This window comes from Thunnus maccoyii, chromosome 3 (assembly GCF_910596095.1).
Source record: "Thunnus maccoyii chromosome 3, fThuMac1.1, whole genome shotgun sequence".
NCBI lineage: Eukaryota > Metazoa > Chordata > Actinopteri > Scombriformes > Scombridae > Thunnus > Thunnus maccoyii.
The window spans coordinates 12,333,450-12,352,567 of NC_056535.1; the positions used below are offsets into that span (position 1 = coordinate 12,333,450).

General features: G+C 38.7%; 3 protein-coding genes across 5 annotated transcripts in view; all 3 read right to left on the bottom strand.

The window, feature by feature from the left end:
- The window catches only part of LOC121893967 (MICOS complex subunit mic25a-like), a 78,719-nt gene extending 72,072 nt beyond the window's left edge, over positions 1-6,647 (bottom strand). Inside the window, exons 1-4 of one of the 2 annotated variants that reach the window (XM_042406202.1) lie at positions 6,396-6,644; positions 5,599-5,698; positions 5,006-5,048; positions 3,199-3,355 (exon numbers count right to left, since the gene is read on the bottom strand). In XM_042406202.1, the coding sequence (XP_042262136.1) occupies positions 3,199-3,355; positions 5,006-5,048; positions 5,599-5,698; positions 6,396-6,479 (384 nt within the window). In that variant the 5' untranslated portion in view covers positions 6,480-6,644. Of the gene's footprint in view, positions 1-3,198; positions 3,356-5,005; positions 5,049-5,598; positions 5,699-6,395 lie in introns of both variants that reach the window. The other variant, XM_042406203.1, reaches the window with a different exon arrangement.
- Positions 6,648-6,958: 311 nt separating this feature from the next.
- Positions 6,959-14,346, bottom strand: tpra1 (transmembrane protein, adipocyte asscociated 1). The gene is made up of 11 exons (XM_042407512.1): positions 14,162-14,346; positions 13,063-13,246; positions 12,647-12,779; positions 11,984-12,070; positions 10,751-10,823; positions 10,576-10,655; positions 10,342-10,452; positions 10,150-10,210; positions 9,865-9,967; positions 9,246-9,326; positions 6,959-9,135 (listed from the first exon to the last, which is right to left on the bottom strand). The coding sequence occupies exons 2-11, from the start codon at positions 13,233-13,235 to the stop codon at positions 8,865-8,867; spliced, it is 1,173 nt and encodes a 390-aa protein (XP_042263446.1). The 5' UTR covers positions 13,236-13,246; positions 14,162-14,346; the 3' UTR covers positions 6,959-8,864.
- A 1,541-nt stretch (positions 14,347-15,887) lies between these two features.
- Positions 15,888-18,862, bottom strand: trim107 (tripartite motif containing 107). Of its 2 annotated transcripts, none has more exons than XM_042406719.1 (2): positions 18,745-18,862; positions 15,888-17,844 (listed from the first exon to the last, which is right to left on the bottom strand). In XM_042406719.1, the coding sequence occupies exon 2, from the start codon at positions 17,831-17,833 to the stop codon at positions 16,265-16,267; it is 1,569 nt and encodes a 522-aa protein (XP_042262653.1). In that variant the 5' UTR covers positions 17,834-17,844; positions 18,745-18,862; the 3' UTR covers positions 15,888-16,264. The 2 variants fall into 2 exon arrangements, with proteins under 2 accessions (XP_042262653.1, XP_042262654.1); XM_042406720.1 differs by lacking the exon at positions 18,745-18,862 and adding an exon at positions 18,275-18,696.
- Positions 18,863-19,118: the final 256 nt, after the last annotated feature.

Here is a 19,118-nt window from a genome sequence, read left to right on the forward strand (position 1 = left end):
CTCTTTGCACCTATACCCAGCTAAACTCCAAGCACTTCCTTTCAGTTGCACATGCACACAAACACTAACACACCTTTGATCCAAGCGTTGACAAAAAGCCACTGAAACCTGTCAAACACGCCCATCATCAGTGACAGAGTAGGGTCAACACTTATTTTCTACTCTATACAACCACAGACAGAATAAACCTTTAATGTGTCTCTCCACTTCTACGCACATCTAAACACACACTGACAGGCTGTATTGACTTGTCATGTCAGAAAAAGCAGAAAACAAGGCTGTGAGGAAATTGCGATGCAACATCATTAAATGTTTGGAGCCCGTATCAGTGTAAGCTAAGCCAGCAGCTTCATTCAGTATTCATTACAGCTGGCTGGCACACAAAAAAGACACTGCAGGACAAATCAATTGGAGAAGAGTTAGAGAGAGAAAGAGAGAGAGGCAGAGACGGGGTTGTAGGAAATCCACAGTGTTTTGTTTAAATAGTGAGCAACGCGAGTGCAAAAACACCAGGGAGGGAATTGCAGATTATTGATGAGAAATAGATCACATCTCATCAATATACATGCAGTAACATCAGAAACACTCCCTCTAGGGTTAACACACATACATGTTCAACCTACAAATACGTACACATTCTTATAGGGCTGCAACTAACGATTATTTTCATTATCAATTGATCTGCCAATCATTCAATCATATCAATCTATAAAATGTCAGAAAATAGTGAAGAAATTTCTTCAAATGTCTTGTTTTATCTGATAAACAGTGAAAAATCCAAATATACTCAGTCTGATATCATGTATGACATATGAAAGCTTCAAATCCTCAAATTTGAGAAGCAAATATTTGGAATTCCTGCTTAAAAAATTACTATAATGATTAGTCTTATCAAAATAGTTGCAAATTGATTTTCGACTAATCAATTAATCACCTACTCATGGCAGCTTTACATTCTTGTAAAACACACACACACATACACACACTGGGATGTATCCATTCCTTGAGTCAAGCTTGGTGAAATATTCATGCCCCTCTTTTTCACCTCTTTTTCAGCCCCACATACTACACTGTTGCTTGATTTATTATCAGTCTGAATTCTGAATTTTGATACTGTATATGGCAACAAACACATTTTTATAGTCCCAACAAAGCAGAGCCAACACAGAGAGTATACATGCAGAGAACGATGAATGCACTGACTGCATTTATATGCATACAAGAAAACATCTACGAGTGTTTTGTTTACACGGTGCTTCAGAAACCAGGCCATTGCTGAAAGGCAGAGGCTAGTAAGATTACTTTAATGCATATAAACGCTGTCTTTGATTGAGTGGTAACGACAATAGTAGAAGACAGCGTTGTCCATGTTTCTGCTTACATCTGATATTGGATACTGCAATTATCAAAATAGCATGTTGAAATAAATGATCATACTTGTACCCAACAGGTAAGCACCATCAGTGATTTTCCATGCTCTGATAAACTGCAACTACTGTACATTTCCTCCATCACATTTATGTTGTTCCCACGTCAACCACATAATCTATTCAGTGTAGACACTCATGTCATCGAGGGTAGTTGTAAACAAAGGTACTATGACAGTTGTGAATATTGAGCATCTTAATTTACTGATTCAAAATAGGTGAATTAGCTTTTTTTTTTTCTTTGGTGTACTGATAATGACAATTTGATACCTTATCTTTAAGGTTAGACTGAGTGCAAGCAAAGAAAACAGAAATAACTGATTAACTGAAACTGAGTGATCACTGAAAAAGGGCAAGAACGTGACAGTAAACACTTAAATAGAATAGAAGAACATCATTGTTACGTCCACTGACTTTCTCCCGGCCTCTTTTTGGAAGAGAGCTGTCTCTGTGTGTTTCAGGTCTGCCACGCCCCTCTCTGCATGCTTAGGTCACCCACACCTGAACTTCATATGATCGTCAGTGGAGCTGTATATCAACAGCTGAACCAGTGCTTCTTGCTATTTGGCCAGTGAGCTGCTTGTTAGGCTGGTGCTGTTGAGTTTTTTTGCTGTTCATACTCTGTGTTGCTGGTAGCACTTTGATACAGCTCTAGTTACCCTTTGTGTAGCTTGTAGGTAATTTTCGGGAAGCCTTGTAGGGGTTCTCTGCCATTTATTTTGTTATCCTTTTTCTCCTGTTTTGTGGTTGGCTAGGGAGCTTAGCACTGCCTTTCTTTTCAATTATGTAGACCAAGTGAGACTTTATTTTCTAGTTAGTGTGGGGTTTTGTTTGTTGTTTTGGCCTTAGAGAATTTGACGCCTTATTTGCTTCCTTTTTTCTGCTATTTCAGTCAGTTTATCTCTGTTAATCATCTTTTTTTCTTGTTGTTAATAAATTGTATTCTTTGTTACACTTTGAAAGTGTTTCAGCAGCCTTTTCTTGCCATTTTTGCAAAGGATTTTCGTTAACCTGGTTATGTTACTCCCTGTGTTCCCCGAGATATTAGAGGTCGTAACAATCATATTTAGATCTGAATCACTTCCACTCAAATGTCTGATGGTCAGCTTTTACAAAAATGTTCTTGATTTGCCCTCTGCAGTAGAAAAACCTTGGCTGTGAATCCTAATAATGAAATTTACAAGTGCCTTGACCAAAGGTGCCATTCAAAGTCTAAACAGTGGAGGGTGCTGTTGAGCGATAGAACTGGGTTCTGGAGGAAAAGAAATCTACTTCTTCTGCTAAATAATACTAAAATGATTATGGTAAATTATGTGATAAAGTCATATCTTGGTTTAAGAACATAGCTTCTCAGCCTTAACTGATAAAACTTGTGTACATAGTGTATATTTAAGTCTGAAAATCAAAAGTGTGTCTGAAATACGTGTTTGATATACTGTATATTTAAAATATATCTCTACTCAAGATAAATGATGAGTATATGTGAAGTTTTACTGTCAAAACAAGTGCATACAGATGTGTACAAAATGAGGGAAAGAACAAAAGTAAATGAATTGTTTTGATAAATTTGATTGAATAAACACTTAAAGGACTTCTTGTTTAGGGTACACGGTTATATGGTCACACCTACTGTGTGACAGGTGGTCTGCCGTTTTGACGAAGTGTAAATTAAGACATAAAATCATCAGCTTTGGGGGATATTCAGTACAATAAAGTACAACTCATCTGTCCCACCAGTAGTCCTGGTACAGATCCAGAAAGCATGACTCACCAGCATCTTAACCTTTTCTTGCTCTTCATGGGCCTTCCCTTTCTCGATGAGGAGGGCAGGGGTCAGATCATCCAGGCCTGTGGTAACAGCAGTCTCTCTCTCCCTCTGGGCCAGTCTCGCCAACTGCTCCTGCACCAGGGCCTGCTGACGCTCAAAGCTGAAGTAGAGCAAGATGAGAACTGTTTTAACCTTTGAAGCCGAGCAAGATGAGAACATTTTTGACCTTTGGCCCTCGATCTATCCAGTGAAAGTTTGCTAAACATACAAGTTATTGTTCACAAAGAGATACACCCAATAGCGTCAGAGGGATATTGGTTTCTGTAGGTCAACAGCAACATCAATATTTCTGAGGTGAAGCTACATGTAACCTATACATTTTTTTCTTCATTATTATGGTAGTGACCATGTGGAAATGCCCAAAACAACATTTAGCCTTGGGGTTATTATGAAAAAACTACAGAAGTATTAAGTCAAGAGCATCCTATACAATATAATTTAATCAAACAACATCATAAAATATGGCCAAAGAAATAACCATAAACACTGTCATATATTCTCAACAGTTATCAGCTTCACAAAAAGAATATTAATTGCAGCGCCATTGTATTAGATTGCTTTTGCTGCAGTATCCAAGAATTTAAACCACTGACATATTAGCCAAGCAACTACAGACGGGTGACAAATTAAAGGAAAAACCAATACAGGTCTGAATGCTTCACCCCTACAGTGAGGGGATCTGGTGGCTCTGTTATGCTGTGGGTGGCATTTTGCTGGCATGGTTTGGGTCTGCTTGTCCCATTAGAGGGAAGGGTCACTGCAAATCAATACAAAGTCATTTTGAGTGATCAACTTTATCTTATGATGAAACATTTCTATCCTGATAGGAGTGGTCTCTTCCAGGATGACAATGCCCCAATCCACAGGGCACGTGGGGTCACTGAATGGTTTGATGAGTATGAAAATGATGTGAATCATATGCTATGACCTTCACAGTCACCAGATCTCAACCCAGTTGAACATCTATGGGAGATTTTGGACTGACGTGTTAGACAGCGCTCTCCACCATCATCAAAACACCAAATGAGAGAATATCGTTTTGAAGAATGATGTTCATCCCTCCAGAAGAGTTGGTTGGTTGGTTGTTGTTGGTTTATCCTTTAATTTTTCACCTGTCTGTATATCTATAACTCTCTGAAAAACTACATAAACCTACATCATAAGGGATTACATTACAGAGGTTTGGTGCTAATAACACTGATCAAAGTATAATAATATACTGTATATTATGTCTAACAGATTCCCAGGAAACAGCATTGCAGTGAGAGGGGATCAGTATATGTAGAGTCTCAACATAGTATATGAGCATTCCAGCAGCATAGCAGCATGTCTATACAGACAGAGTAAATCAGCAGAGGCATTGTTGAAAGGTCACTCGGCATGTATATGTTCACCATAAACACTGTACATTAGCATCAAGTGTCTGTCACTTTCACTGGCTATAAGCTGACAGTGTCAACACAGAAGACTCAATTTAAATATATGAAAACATATATTATGATCATAATTTTTGCACTCTACTATTTACCAAGTTGAAGTTGGAATAAAGTTAATGGATATCTCTGGGAAGGGCAAATTCCAAGTGAGCAGGAATGACACACTATTATAAAAAAACTACATGCCAAATTATAGCAGGTCCCTCTCCAAATATAGATGGAATACAACAAAGAGGGAAAGTGAGTTTATTACTACAGGGTCTGCTCTATGTTCTGAAATACACACATCAAACCTTGACGTTATGAGCACCTACTTTTTGCGCATTTCCTCATGTATTTCTGTAGATGAGGGTCCTGCTGAAATCAAATAGGATAAACATCAGTACTACTAGCAATTACAACACAGCACACTTCCTCTTACAGTGGATCAGTTTGCAGAATGGAGTGACAAGAGCAACGAATGGTTACACGTAGATGAAGAATAAATAAGCTCTGGCCAATCAGGTTCCTTGTGGGCGGGACAACTGTCCTGCAAATATCTCTATTCTAAGTGGCCAAAAATAGCACCTCTTTTTATATACATTATTATATAGCTAATATATTTGAGCAACACATTAAGGAAGCTCCAAACATGCACTCTCTGCGACTGTGTTTAAATATTTAAATAAATGTGTTCACATCATAGACTGTATAAGGTTCACATACTGCAAATGACACAGTTTATATTTACTATATTCTGTCCTTTTTATAATGAACAATCTGAAAAAGACACACAGCATTTGTCTTGACCTTTACCCTTCATACTGTTCTAATCAGTCACTACACTGTATGAGGACATGTTTGCTGATACAGTGGGCCTCCCAATGGGACCTCTGTGGGAACGGAAAAGTCTTTGACTGGGACGTACTTGGTGGTGGTGGTTTTTTACTGTCCAGCTGAGATGGTGGCGGCTTGTCACTGTCAGACCCCTGAGATTCCCTCATCCGCCGGAGCACATCCTCTGAAAGCTAAACAGGAATGTGGGAATAAACACTTAAACACACATATACACATGGAAGCCCTTTGGTGTGAATACAGGACAGTTGTGTGCCTTGACAAGCATCAGATAAAAGTTTACTGGTTAAAGAGTCTACAGTATCATCCCGCCTGCAGACGTGCCCTTGAGCAAGTCCCTTACTTGCCTATCAGCTCAAGATGTGCTGCTGTACAGCTGTGCCTAAGCTCCGTTACCTTACTGAATAGTGACAAAAGATTATATGCCTAGATGAAACAAAACACATTATTATTTATCCGACTCTGTCACATGTCCTGGTTGACACACTTGCAAAGTGTGTGTTCATGAAACCGTCTCAAGTTTTGTGACGTTCGCCTCCTTGTATAGTTGCTGATATAGCAAATCTGGCTAACATTTAGCGGTAGGGGACGTTTCGCCTCTGCATGTACATGTTATAGGATGAGGGTCTAGTTACACTGCATTATGGCTGTCTGGTCCACATGTCCAAGCTGCATTTTATAACTGGAGAGAGGGGGGTATGACCGAGGTTCATTTGAGGACACAGGACCTGTCAGCTTTTCAGCGCACCTCAGCCCGACACCACCGCAAAAGCCCACTAGCTAACCATTATTAGCCTTATGTCTAATGAAATAATTCAAACGTTGGCTCTGAATTGTCACAATAATACGATAACGTTGCGTTATATCTACCTTCACTCCTTCAATTACTGTGACCTTCTCGTTTTCGTCCAGTCCGAATGACACTTTCCTCGCCGTGCTTCCATTTCCTCCCATTTTGACCAGCTGTTCTTTCTCACCTGATTAGAAACAATAATAAAAACCCTTTCTTGTCTTGTCTTGTGTTGTGACAGGGAGACATTCATGAGTTAGCGGCTGGAGTCGCCGCCACAGCGACCGGTGGTTAAAATACTACAATAAAGGTCATTCTGACGCTGCAGTATCCTTAAAGCTCATTGGTCGGATGAAATAATTCGAACCCAATGACACTGAATACTGTATCATGAGTGGAGAAAGGATACATGGGAAATGTAGTGAAGTTATAGTCTAGCCAATATGAATTCTCGACTTGTACAGCTTTTCTAAATAATAAATATAGGAAAAGTTAAATCCTTGATATATAGGTGCAACATTAGTGAGGAAATGTACTGTATTAGAAAAAGCCCTAAATGTAGTCACCAAGTAGAAATGTAGTACCAAAACACACCATGATGTGGCATCTAATCCCTCCAAAACACACACGAGAGACAAACAGGTATGTTTATGGTTTATTCTGTATGTCATGAAATGCTCAGCACATCGCATTAATAGGGCCTGAATATTATACAATCAATGCACTTAAATAAAAAGGCAATTAACAGATCATTTGCAAAATGAATTCACCATTCAACATCTTGTGTATCAAGAGAATGGATAGTAAATCCATAACAATGCACCTTGGGAACTCATGTCATAAAACTGCAAACTGATTTTCCAACCTCTACTCTAGCTGCAAGTAATACAGCAGTGTTCACCAGCACTCAAATCTGAATATAAAATACTTCAAGAGTCAAGCAAATACTGATCCTTACTGTGTTGTTGCTTTATAATGATGAAAAAATAAATGTAATCCTGCAGTGTATTTCACACATACAGGTTACCACTATATATGAATACTACTTGCTTAAATAGAGTGATCCTTTACCAAATGTATAGAATTTCCAGGGGAAAATACACTATGTAATATTTCCAAGGTAGATATAAGCAAATTTGATGTGAAGTATGATTTTGTTGTAATACCCTGAGGTATGACAAGAATTGATTTCAGTTGAACCACGAAGCTAACAACCCAAGCTTAAAACTGATCTGAAGGGAGTTTTATCCTTGATACTATTTTAAAATTACACATTTTAAACATACTGTAGTTGCCTGAGCCTCTCTTGCTCAGTTGAAGAAGCTGAACATTTGTATACGATAAAAGTAAATCAATACCATCATTTGATGCAATAAAACTGAGCAACATTGTTTATGATCCATATTCATGACCTGTAATAACATCTGTGAAAACTCTGAACACCAAAATAAAAAAAAGTTAGCAGCAAATTAAAAGCTGAAAATTGTTACAGCAACGATTCTGCAGCAAGCAAAAACTGAACAAGGTAGGTAGATATGAAATGAGGGCATGTCTAATTTGGAATACACGTAAAAAGGTTTCTGCATATTTGTTGTTCAAATCACATGTTTTCAGTAGAAGGAATGATTAATCAGGTATGAAAAATTAAAGAAAAGGTCCAAATTAAATAAAATGAGGAAACAAATGACAAGTAGAGAGCTTATGGCTGAGAGGCAATTTGAGAACTGCTGATGAGTCAGCAGAGAGCCTTACAGATGATTTTGTGATCTTAAACATGGAATGTCTTCCCAAGGAATTTCCTTTTCATATTGCAGTAACACACATCACACTCAAGCCTTTCACTTGATAACAAGAGGGACAGCACTTATTTCAGAAGACAAAGCATACCTATCAAAATGAATTAGCACAAGTTCTTTCCCTCTATAGAGAGGCACGGTGATTCAGTACAAACTGATTAACCAGTAGGGTCATAAATCTAATACAAAGCAGCAGATAAAGTTTGTTGAGATGTTATTACTCAAAGCCATAAGAGGGAATGTACAGCTGTTAAGTTGTCATCAAAAGATTGTTAGACTTTAAATACTTGGGTTTTTAAAATGGGGCTAAAACTTCATCATTGAGGATTGAGCAGTTGATGCTGGAAGCTGGAATGACAGAAAACGCGCAGAGACGAGTCAGCAAGCGCTCCCACATTAAAGAGTGGTGAAACCGGATCAATATGGAGTCTGTAGGGCCCACGGTGAGGAACAGTACTCCTAGTGTGGAGCTACAGCAGCAGTGCACTCTGGCAACAGTGTTACAAAAGCAGTTGCTAAATTCACAGTTCTCCAGATAATTGGCTAGAAAAGGTCTCTCCTTATGTGTCCACTTCTAAACTTATCCTGGCCTCATAGAAAGACCAAGATTACCTTTCCTGTGTCCAACTCCTCTGTTCTGGATTTCTTTATTGGCCATCTCCTCTGATCCTACCCAACACACTACCTTCACACACAAATGTAAAGTCCAACCCGTATAACCTTCTCTCTTCTTCCATCCTCCTCTACAAGGACTCAGGCATTGACAGGTCTCCAGCGGTCAGCTTCAATGCTGTTAATGCTGCTGGACCCATAGGGTCCGGAGGCAACATCATCTAGGTATGCTCCAACCATACCAGCGTTGCCAGGACCAGACCCATCAATCTGGGTGGAGGAGTAGTACAGACCCTGGTCAGTCAGCTCCTTGCGGCCAAGAGTTGTAGCAACGGTTGGGGGAAGGTGGACGTCACTTTCATCTGGCTCATCCACCTGTGACTTGTATGAGAACAGGATCTTGGGTTCTGAACTGTGGGAGAGAATGAAGTAGTGAAATAAAGGAGGAGATGGGATCAAATGGGGTTAAAAAAAAATGTTTCAACTATATTCTTTATATTTTGTATGATTCTTCTTACTTACCCAAAAAAGCCTTTGAGGAATGTGACATAAATGAGCGGAGCAAAGGCTGAGAAGTACAGGAAGGTGGTGACATCCACACAGCTGGTTCAGAAAAGACAAAATAAAGACACAAAATAATCACACACTGTGTAATTAGTTGCATTAACAGTTACAGAGCATATGGAGATTATCAGCTTCAGTAGATACAGAAGGCACAGTCAATAGGTTTCTGCTAAAAGTACAACTCATCCCCGTAGGAAACATTTTATGTTCTCACCGTTTCCCACCCTAAACTTCACTGAACTTTATTGCAACCACCAACACAGTGAGTCATCTCCCTTGTTGCAACTCAGCCAAAAAATGCAATTACAAGGAGGTTTTAAAAACAGCCACCCAGCTCAAAATCCAGGACATTTTTCTAAGATTGTGCAGCACAACTAAATGCTTTACAGCCACAGCTTCTCTGAATTCACAAGTCTTACTCAACATTATTTTTTTCTTCCTACAATACTCATATAGGAGGCTATGTTTACTCAATATTTCAATGATGCAATCATGAAAATCATATTATATCCATAGATCTGTGATAAATATGAACACTGTTGCTACTACAGACTGTTGTCATGGGGATTATACTGACCAGAGTCCCTCTATTATTTCAGCACACAGCAGAGCACTGCCCAGGCCCTGGACAAGGTTCAGTAAAGACAGGATGGCAGCATACACGTAGAAACTCCTCTTAGCTGCACAGTGGAAGCAAAACAAAGATTAATGGACAATTATATGGCATCATGCAGTGGTAAATAGTACATTAGAAAGTGCAGCACATCCTCATGGGTATGAATTTTCCCTTTCATAATTACGTGAAACATACAGTTTACCTTTGAATTTGTTTTGATCTAATTTCTGAAATCTTGAAACTTACATGGCAGAGATATCCTCTCCCTCAGTGGAGTTTTGGGCAAGATCACAATCAAAGAGTACACCTATTAAAAAAAAAAGGATTCCATTATCATTCAAACATTACTCATCAGTGATCAGTTATTTGTCTAGTATTAGTTTTACATTTTTCTTCTCATATTGCAGCTGTCATATACTGTAGGTACTGCTTACTGACCAGAAAGAAGAAGCAGGAGCTGGCCAACCAGAAGTGCCGTCCTCCGTGACCGTAGATGTTGAAGTCCTCAGCAGACAGGTGACTGTCTGGATACAGGATCTCTAGCGTGCCCTGAAATAACGCATTATCAAGTTCAAATACATTTCCTACCCTTTTGTTGTCCTCATCACATACCCAACAGAGTCTAAAACATTATTTAGGATTATTTTTTAAATCCTTGACCTCTGTCATTACCTGTGTGATGGAGTAGGCCAGAGCTAGCACAGCAGTAATGGCCAGCACACGCTTTATACTGGACTTGCTCTCCAGGTGACCTAATAACATTTAAAACAGATGCATCATGTGAAAACAAACCACATTGGTAAAAATACACTGTAAATGAGAACTGAAACCAATACAGCAAACTAACCAAAAGCCAGTCCCAAAATGATAACACTGAGCTCAATAGCCAGCAAGAAGAAACGGGTGATTTCCCACAGCACCTAAAGAGACGACAAACATCATGAGAATCCACTGTGGCAAAATAGACCGGCTGTGTTCTGTTCTAACACATATTGACCCAGAACATATGCATAGCTTTACAGATCAGGTCACACTCCAGAGCATTATGTAATAATCTGTATGCTTTTCTTCAACAGTTCAGCCATGTCAGTAAGCTAAGGGAACAGCAGGCCCATCACTGTGAAGTCCATGGGGATCTGTCTGGTATGTGAAGAATCTCAGCCATGCCTTTCCTCTTAGACATGAAAGTCCTGTAAAGTCATGCTGAAGCTCTGGGTAGTACTTAATAAAAGACGCATCTGTGACAGAATATGGCAGCTGCTCCTAATTCGATAAGGGCACAGTATTGATTCTGCAAACTATAATCAGTCATGTACTACCTGTATATAAAAATCAACGCCTATGTTATACTGTTAGACTCCAAGATACCCAATTTCTTTTTGCAAAAAACAAAATAATAATAATACTCAAACATGTTAGAAAGCAGTACATGAGAAAGCTATTTTCTGCTGCAGGGACACCATTCACTGTTGTTTACAGTAAACATGAATATCTTGTGACTTGTACAGCTCAGAATATGTTTCCAGTAACAGAAAGATTATTTCTTTAAAAAAATACTGAGTCATACCTAGCAAAAAAACAAACAAACAAAAAAACAAAGCTGCAAAACAACAAAATGTTCATTCTACAAGAGATATTTTTATAACATGATTTTTACCTAGATCTTTGCATCACTAAATTGGGATGGAAAAAAAAAATCTGCTCAGATTAAATAAAATAAAATAAATAGTTAATTCACTATGTGTCAAGGTTTTATCTCTAAAATTATCTGACAAGTATATTCACATACTGTATAGAAAGTCAAAGTGAAAAATGTTTTTTTTATTCTGTTAACCACATCATGATTAAAAATACAGGCCTGATGTGCATTACTCATGTAAACAAACATTTAACAACACCATCAGAAATTACTAATAACTTGTTGTCTGTTGTGTATCAGAATACCTCTCAATTAACTTGGCAGAAATAAGTTCTGAATTTTGGTTGTCATTACATTTGGATCACATTGTTTGTGCCATTGATTTCCAATGAAAGGAATGAAACAACCCAACTCCCATTAATGTTACAAAATGTTTCTTACTTTGTCAATGATGGTGGCAGCACTGGATGCACTGACAGTCATAGACACTATGGCCCGGGTGATTCCAACTGCTGCTACAACAAAAACCTGAGAAATACACAGCATGTTATGAGTATATAAAACATTCTGCCTACTACAGATGATTTCCTACGGTAGAATTAGAGAGAAAGTACAGCAGATAGCAACAATGCACTGATTAACACAGAGTGATAAACAACCTTGCAAGGCATCACGGGACTCTCCTTCAAGCAGAGTTAATGGGTATTAAAGTCACTGTTTGTTGTTAAGTTACCACCACTGGAATGGTAACCAAAATAGACAGATGCAGTAAATTTTGGAAACAAAAGAGTAAGCAGCTGCTGCAGAGACGGAACAGATTATAAAGCAGAACAGTAAACAAGAACAAAAAAAATATCAGTAAGTCATCTGACAAGATTGTTTGTCTTTGTTCTTAGATAAAAATTGAAGTGAAAGGCATTAATAGGTGCATTACTCCCACAGCCTTTCAATGATCAATACTGCAGTGAAATCTCTACGGCCTAGAGGTTTTCTTCTGCCAGTTCAGAGACTGATTAGGATCAATGCATGATTATTCTTAAATTATTATATGAAACATTTCTGTTAAATGCTTAAATATTATAATGTCTGTAGTTTGTGTCCTACCAGCAGGTAAAAAGTGATGAAGATGGGACTAGAGGTGAGTCGAATCTTTGCCCTGGCTGAAGGCAGCTTCCACATCAGGAATACAAAGAAGGCCACATTAGGCACTAGCAGTAGAATATCCCAGTACCGCACCCTAAGACAGAGAGATGGATGTGAAGGGTATAATCACTTATAAACACTTATGTCATACCACAATATCACCTTATCCAAAATCTAAGACGATATCTAGTCTCATATCACAATATTGATATAGTATCGATATATATTGCCCAGCCCTACTGCAGATATTTTTGTGTAATCCATACCAATTTACTTTGCACGATTAGCACTCCTGTTTTCCATTTATAGCACTGTTACACTGTTATAAAACTGCCTCCTTTGTGGGTTTCAACAATCTATACTATGCTACTGATTACCTGGAGTTTCCGATGTCATCATACAGAACTTGTAGACATTTGTGAGGCTTGGTGACATTGGCTTCAGTATCAGTTTGCCAAGTTGGGAATGCTGATGTGTTCTCCAGTGGTGTAGGTGAAATGCTGCCATTGTATTGAGCAAACCTAACCACAGCAGTCACTGTGGCTAGCATGGTGTCAGGACCTGAGGGGAAAAATGTGATTTAATGTCAGATATTAACTGAAACCGATTCCTCACAATAGCTGAGGCAGACATTTTACTTCTCGTTCTTAAACTTTACAGGTTGTGAAGTATGCTTTATGAAGGGAAGTACTCCCTTTGGTTATGCAGAAAGTTACTGAAGCCTTTATGAGAACCTATTATAGGTGATGGTATGCTAGATCCAACACATAATCCATATGAGCACCACTAAACACTTGAGGAACTCAAAATACTGCCACTTCAGCAACAGAGATTTAAGACTATAAAAACGTGTACACCTGTGGTTTTATTGTACCAGCCACACTGCTTTCTCCACTTCAAGATAAACATTACGTAACGAGATTGGTTACTGTATAAGCCATGTGTGGAGGTAAGTTTAAATGCTACTAAATGTAACACTACTCTAATCCTGTTAACATTTACTAACGCCTACTCAACAGTAGACTCGGTACACAACTTGATTAGAGTAAACAACAATGACAAGAGGTCAGTTTTAAAAGCTTTCTTGCTGGAGTTAGCTTAAAATGTTTATGGGCACCTAGTTAATTATAAAGTAGCCTAGTCTAGACTTCCTTTATATGGTTTACCAGAATACGGTTTCGGTTAAGGGCAGTTTAGATAACTGCTAGCTGACACTGCTACTTAAGCTATAGCTGGCTAGCTGACGTCGAAAGATGGGTTATATTAAAATTACATTCTCTGAGCTTTCCTTAGAAACAAACACGGTAATAATGATAATGCTAGTGGTAAATAGGGCCAATTAAGATTAGGTACCACAGCTTAAAATCCGACTTCCTTACGTTAGCATCAAAACAAACGTGATACTAGTGCAAGTGCAATGACGCCGACCTAACGCAAAGACAACTTCAACTGGTAAAAAAAAAAATAACGTCTTACCGATTCAGAGGACTCGGATTCACGGGCACAATTGCTGTAAAATATTTTAGAATAAATACAAATTCAGCGCATGCTTTCACACGCTGTCATACACACTGAAGTCGACCAATAAATCGGTCACTAATTCGGGACATTGCTGTACTGCAGCTGGACTGTTTCGTTAAGAAATTTCCCCAGTGGTCAGCTGACATCTCACCAAACAAGCGGAACACATCTCGCGAGATGACAGTGTGACGTGTTTGTTTTTTTGTTTTTTTCCTTCTGAGTGACGTTTCCCATGTTATTAATATGCAGTGGTGGAAGAAGTATTCAGATGTTTTACTTCTTAAGTAAAAGTACCAATACAACAAATGTACCAATACTCCCATACAGGTATAAGTCAGGTATGAAAAAAGTATATAAGTAATAGCAGCAAAATGTACTTAAAGTATTAAAGTAAAAGTACTCATTTCATTTGTTTGTTTTTTTTTTGGGGGTTGTTTTTTGTTTTTTTTTTTTTTTTTGCTTTGTACTGTTTGTTGTTGTGCTGTTGTATGTTTTGATTATAATGAACTACGGATGCAAATTAGCTTCAAGCTAACTCAGTGCATCATTTATGCTTAATACTGCACACTGTCCTGTTCAATAAATCAAATCAAATCAATTTTCCTCTGACTGATATATCAATATATGTGACATCATTAGATTGTTAATGCCATCATTCTGTACAATGACTCCTCTGTGTCGGGAGAGGGGACTACTCTGACATTGTCCATTACATCTGTTGTATTTCAGATTCATATTTTAATAATCTTTGGGTGTCGTCTGTATATGCTGCTCTTATCATATGTATATAATTTGTGTAGATTATTTAGGCATCAGTATTTAGTGCTCTCAATTCTTACATCCATGGACAATCATATACCTTACTACCATAGCAACATCCACTTGACTATTCTACTCTTTCTATTTATTCTATATTTTCTATTTATTTCTATTTAATCTAGTCTTTTCTATTTATTTTTTTATATTTAAGTTAATTTATTTATTTAATTAGTGTATATATCTATCTATCTATGAAGCATCAGTGTGTAAACAGCATGTTACTGTTGTAGTTGCTGGAGGTGGAGCTAGTTTAGTCTAGTGGTTTCCAACCACTAGACTAGGGGTTGGGGCCCTCACCAGATTAATCAGTGGGGTTGTGAGATGATTACTGGGAGAGGAAAGAAGAAAAAACTAAGTTCTGATACACAAATGTGCTCTCAGTTTTTGGACCTTAACCTTTGATTTTTGGTGAAATATTGGATCATTTGAACATTTATTGAAATGAAACCATGTGAGAAGTTTAGAGGGAAAAATCACTATTTGGTGGATCTGTTAACAAATCAGACATCTGAAATGTGTCCCTAACTACACACTGCTTTTTGTAAGATGTCAAAAGCCAAAAAGGTTGGAAACCATTGATTTCATCTTTAACAATGTGTTATATTTTCCATTGTGTCAAATCTTTATCTGAAAAGTAACTAAAGCTGTCAGATAAATGTAGTGGAGTAGAAAGTACAATATTTCCCATTGAAATGTAGTGGAGTTGAAGTATAAAGTAGCATAAAATGTAAATACTCAAGTAAAGTACAAGTACCTCAAAATTTTACTTAAGTACAGTACTTGAGTAAATGCACTTAGTTACTCTCCACCACGATAAATATGTTGATAATGAATGATTATGAATGAAAATACAGTATGAAGCTTGAGATACTACTGTTTATTTGTCAGATAGAAGTAGAAAACATCATAGAACACAAGATTCATGAATGTTTGTTTTTCTTTGTCCAAACCTTTACATTAGGAGTGCATAAAACATTTCATAAGAATGATATCTCTGGACACATCACTTTGAGCACTACAATTAATGCAGTAAGTAATTCATTCACATTTATATTTTTTATGCCTGTGTAAACTTGAGAAGCAGTCCTACATTATCACACAAAGCTCCCAAAGTACTAGGAACTCTTTGGAACAAGTTTCCAGAGGAATGAGGAAATCAGAGTGCTTATTATTACTTTGCTCTTTCTAAATAGCACATTTCCTAAGAAGTAAATATAGATAGTAGAAATGTAGTTAGGATTATGAATAGATAGTGACACGTGCTTTAGGGTGCCCTGACATCATCCTGTAGGCCACGTGCACTGGTTCAGTCAGGTTAGCCTTAAACGTGTACACATGAGTCTTCCCACTGTTGGGGCTGACATTGTAGAAGCTCAGCCGGTGGGTCTTGAAGCTCAGCTTGATTTCTAGCCTGCGTGATACTGTGGTCCTCCTAAGCGGCACATCATGACCCTGCTCAAAGGCTGTCAGCCGATTTTCAAACCACATCAGGCACCAGGAGCTCCGGCTGCTTTCCAGAGCAGATGGCAGACCGACACGCGCTAGCTTTCCACTGTAGCACACGCCGATGATCCACGGAGAGCCGTCAAGCTCCACCTCCCAGCAGTGATCGCCTTCATAGAAGCTCTGTGTGCTGAGGACCTGGAAGAAGCTGGTGAACCTCTGAGGACAGGATGGATATGGCTGTTTGGTAGTGCTGAAAGTCACTGTCTTCAAGTCCTGTGAGAGGATGAGGTTGGGATGGGCTGTCTCTGGGTCAAAGGTCACCTCTGAAGGGTTAAGGGTGTTTCGGAGGGAACGCTGAATCTCTCCAAGTCTTTCCCTCAGCTCAGTGTTCATGTGTTCCAGCTTGGGACAGGCTCGAGCTGGGTTTAGTTTTGATTCCACTTGGTCTTCCGCTTCTTCCACGGGTTTTGCCATCAACTCCACAATGTGTGGTTGTAGACTTTGCAGCTCATCGGTAAACGCAGTCTCGTCTTCTTCAGTCAGAAGAGACTCAGCTCTGAGCACAGCCTGCCTCAGCTGCTTCGTCAGCTCAGAGGCTTGACTGACTCGGCTGTGTATACTGGCCTCACCTGGACTAAGCTCTCCTTCAATCAGCTGCATCACCTGCGCACTGTAGCTCTGTGATAAATCTCTTATCTGCCCTAAAAGTTTGGATGCTTTTTCTCTTTGCTGAGCATTAGCAGCAGTTACCTCAACTTCTAGTTCCCTCTCTTTCTTCAACACACCCTCTGCCATCTCCAACTTGAGGGTCAACTCTGTGATTTGAGAGGCCAGTCTGAATTTAGGTTCCTTCAGTTCCACCTTGCTTTTTCCACTGCCTTGTTCTTGATCCAAAGAGAAAGGGCTCTCTGTGGATCCACACCCAATTTGAAAGCCATCTCCCTTAGACCCTGGAGTCCCCTCCTGACTCGCTTGAGCCATTGCTATGTCCTGTTGGTGTTTTATGTTTGATTCGTCCATAAAAGGAGTATCATCAGTCTCGATTACACGGCTGACGTCAGGAAGGTTCGCAGAGGGGTCGACTTTCCCAGCAGTGGCTTTGTAGGTCTCAATGATGCTGCACATTTTGAAGCTTTTCACGATGTCTTTGGTTCCCTGGTATTCTGTCTGGCACTCAGGGCAACTGTGTTGGTCGAGGCCTTCTCCCATAGTTTGAATGCAAGCAAAGCAGTAGATATGACCGCAGGGCAGAGAAACGGGCTCAGAGAAGAGATTCAAGCAGATGGGGCAGGTAAGCTCCAGAACCATGGCTTCTGGATGTTTCTTTACAGAGGGCTTTGTTTTAGTCTCACTCGCTGACATGATGACAGGCGCTGCAACAAACAGACAACTCAGGGTTAGACGTCAAAAAATAAATAATTTGTGTCCTTTCTATATTATGAGTTAATGCATATTACTTTGAATGGCATACATTTTGTAAATTTTAAAAGAGTATATAATGCCAGGATTTTAGAAAAATGGAGGTCATGAGTATCCTCTAATCAAGAATTCTCTTTTTTAGGTTTTTTCTTTTTTTTTCAGGCAACTGTTTATTTATATATTATTATATATTATTTATATTAGTCTGTGAATTTTATTTCCCAACATGAAAATCTGATCAAATCTTTTCTGTTGGACTAAAAGTAATGTGCATTAAATACACTGAGTCTAGGAGTGTCCTCAGTAGTAGAAATGGCCTTGTATAAGCTAAACATATCGTCTATCTTTCTCGCAGTTGTAGGGGAAACTGGGGAGGTTACTCACATGACAATGCATGACTAAGCACAGTATGCACATGGAAGCCATACAATACGCATGTCAACTCTGCATAAAATGAAATAAAATGAAAAAAGGTCAAAAAGTACAGCGGCTAGACCAAGGTTGGACGAAATTTTGGGTCCCGAAAATGTTTCCGGGTAGTCAACTGTGTTTACTTATCGGTTAAGTTTCGATTTCCAGCGAATAGCCAAATCCAAACTTTAATTTCCCTGAGTTTAATTAATCAAACTTGCCTTGTCAGTCAGATTCTGCCATCGATTTGATTTGAAATCATTTTAGATTTGTTTCCTTATAAAATGAATAGGCCTACATTATCATTCACAAACATGTGCGCATCATTCCATGCGCACCGCGCAGAGTGCCATACAGGTGTTTACCTCTTTTACAAAAGACCAAATATAGATGCTCCGTCATTACTTTAAAAAGACAAAACATATTAGCCATGAAACACTTACCTGTTTACCAGTACTGTTTCGTGTCAAGTCTTCCTGTTCAGATAGAGTCAATAAAACGCACTGACGTGGATATCACCGGTCCTGATCCCACAGCGTCTTTCATATGCAAACACCTTCTTTGCCCCACTGCAGCTCTGAGCCAATCGATCTTGAGCAACATTTCCCTGTATGAATTCACCTGTTTGTTTTTGCCAAAACATAAGTCACTCTACCTAATAAAGTAAGTGCCATGCCCTCAGATTTGGTATATATTAAGTAGCCAATGTTTTGTTAATTTTGAATGCGCAAGACACACATTATATTGTAAGAATTCAATAAATATTTAAATAAATAAAAACTTAAAAATTTAAACTTGAACTCTAAAGTATAAAAAT

Bases quoted from the DNA above. Each gene is read 5' to 3' on its own strand.
- tpra1 (XM_042407512.1), bottom strand. From the start codon at position 13,235: ATGCTAGCCACAGTGACTGCTGTGGTTAGGTTTGCTCAATACAATGGC. The intron at 10,824-11,983 runs GTAAGAAACATT...TCGTCTCTTTAG, and splicing joins CTGCCACCATCATTGACAAA to GTGCTGTGGGAAATCACCCG. The intron at 10,656-10,750 runs GTTAGTTTGCTG...AAATGTTATTAG, and splicing joins CATTTTGGGACTGGCTTTTG to GTCACCTGGAGAGCAAGTCC.
- trim107 (XM_042406719.1), bottom strand. From the start codon at position 17,833: ATGTCAGCGAGTGAGACTAAAACAAAGCCCTCTGTAAAGAAACATCCA.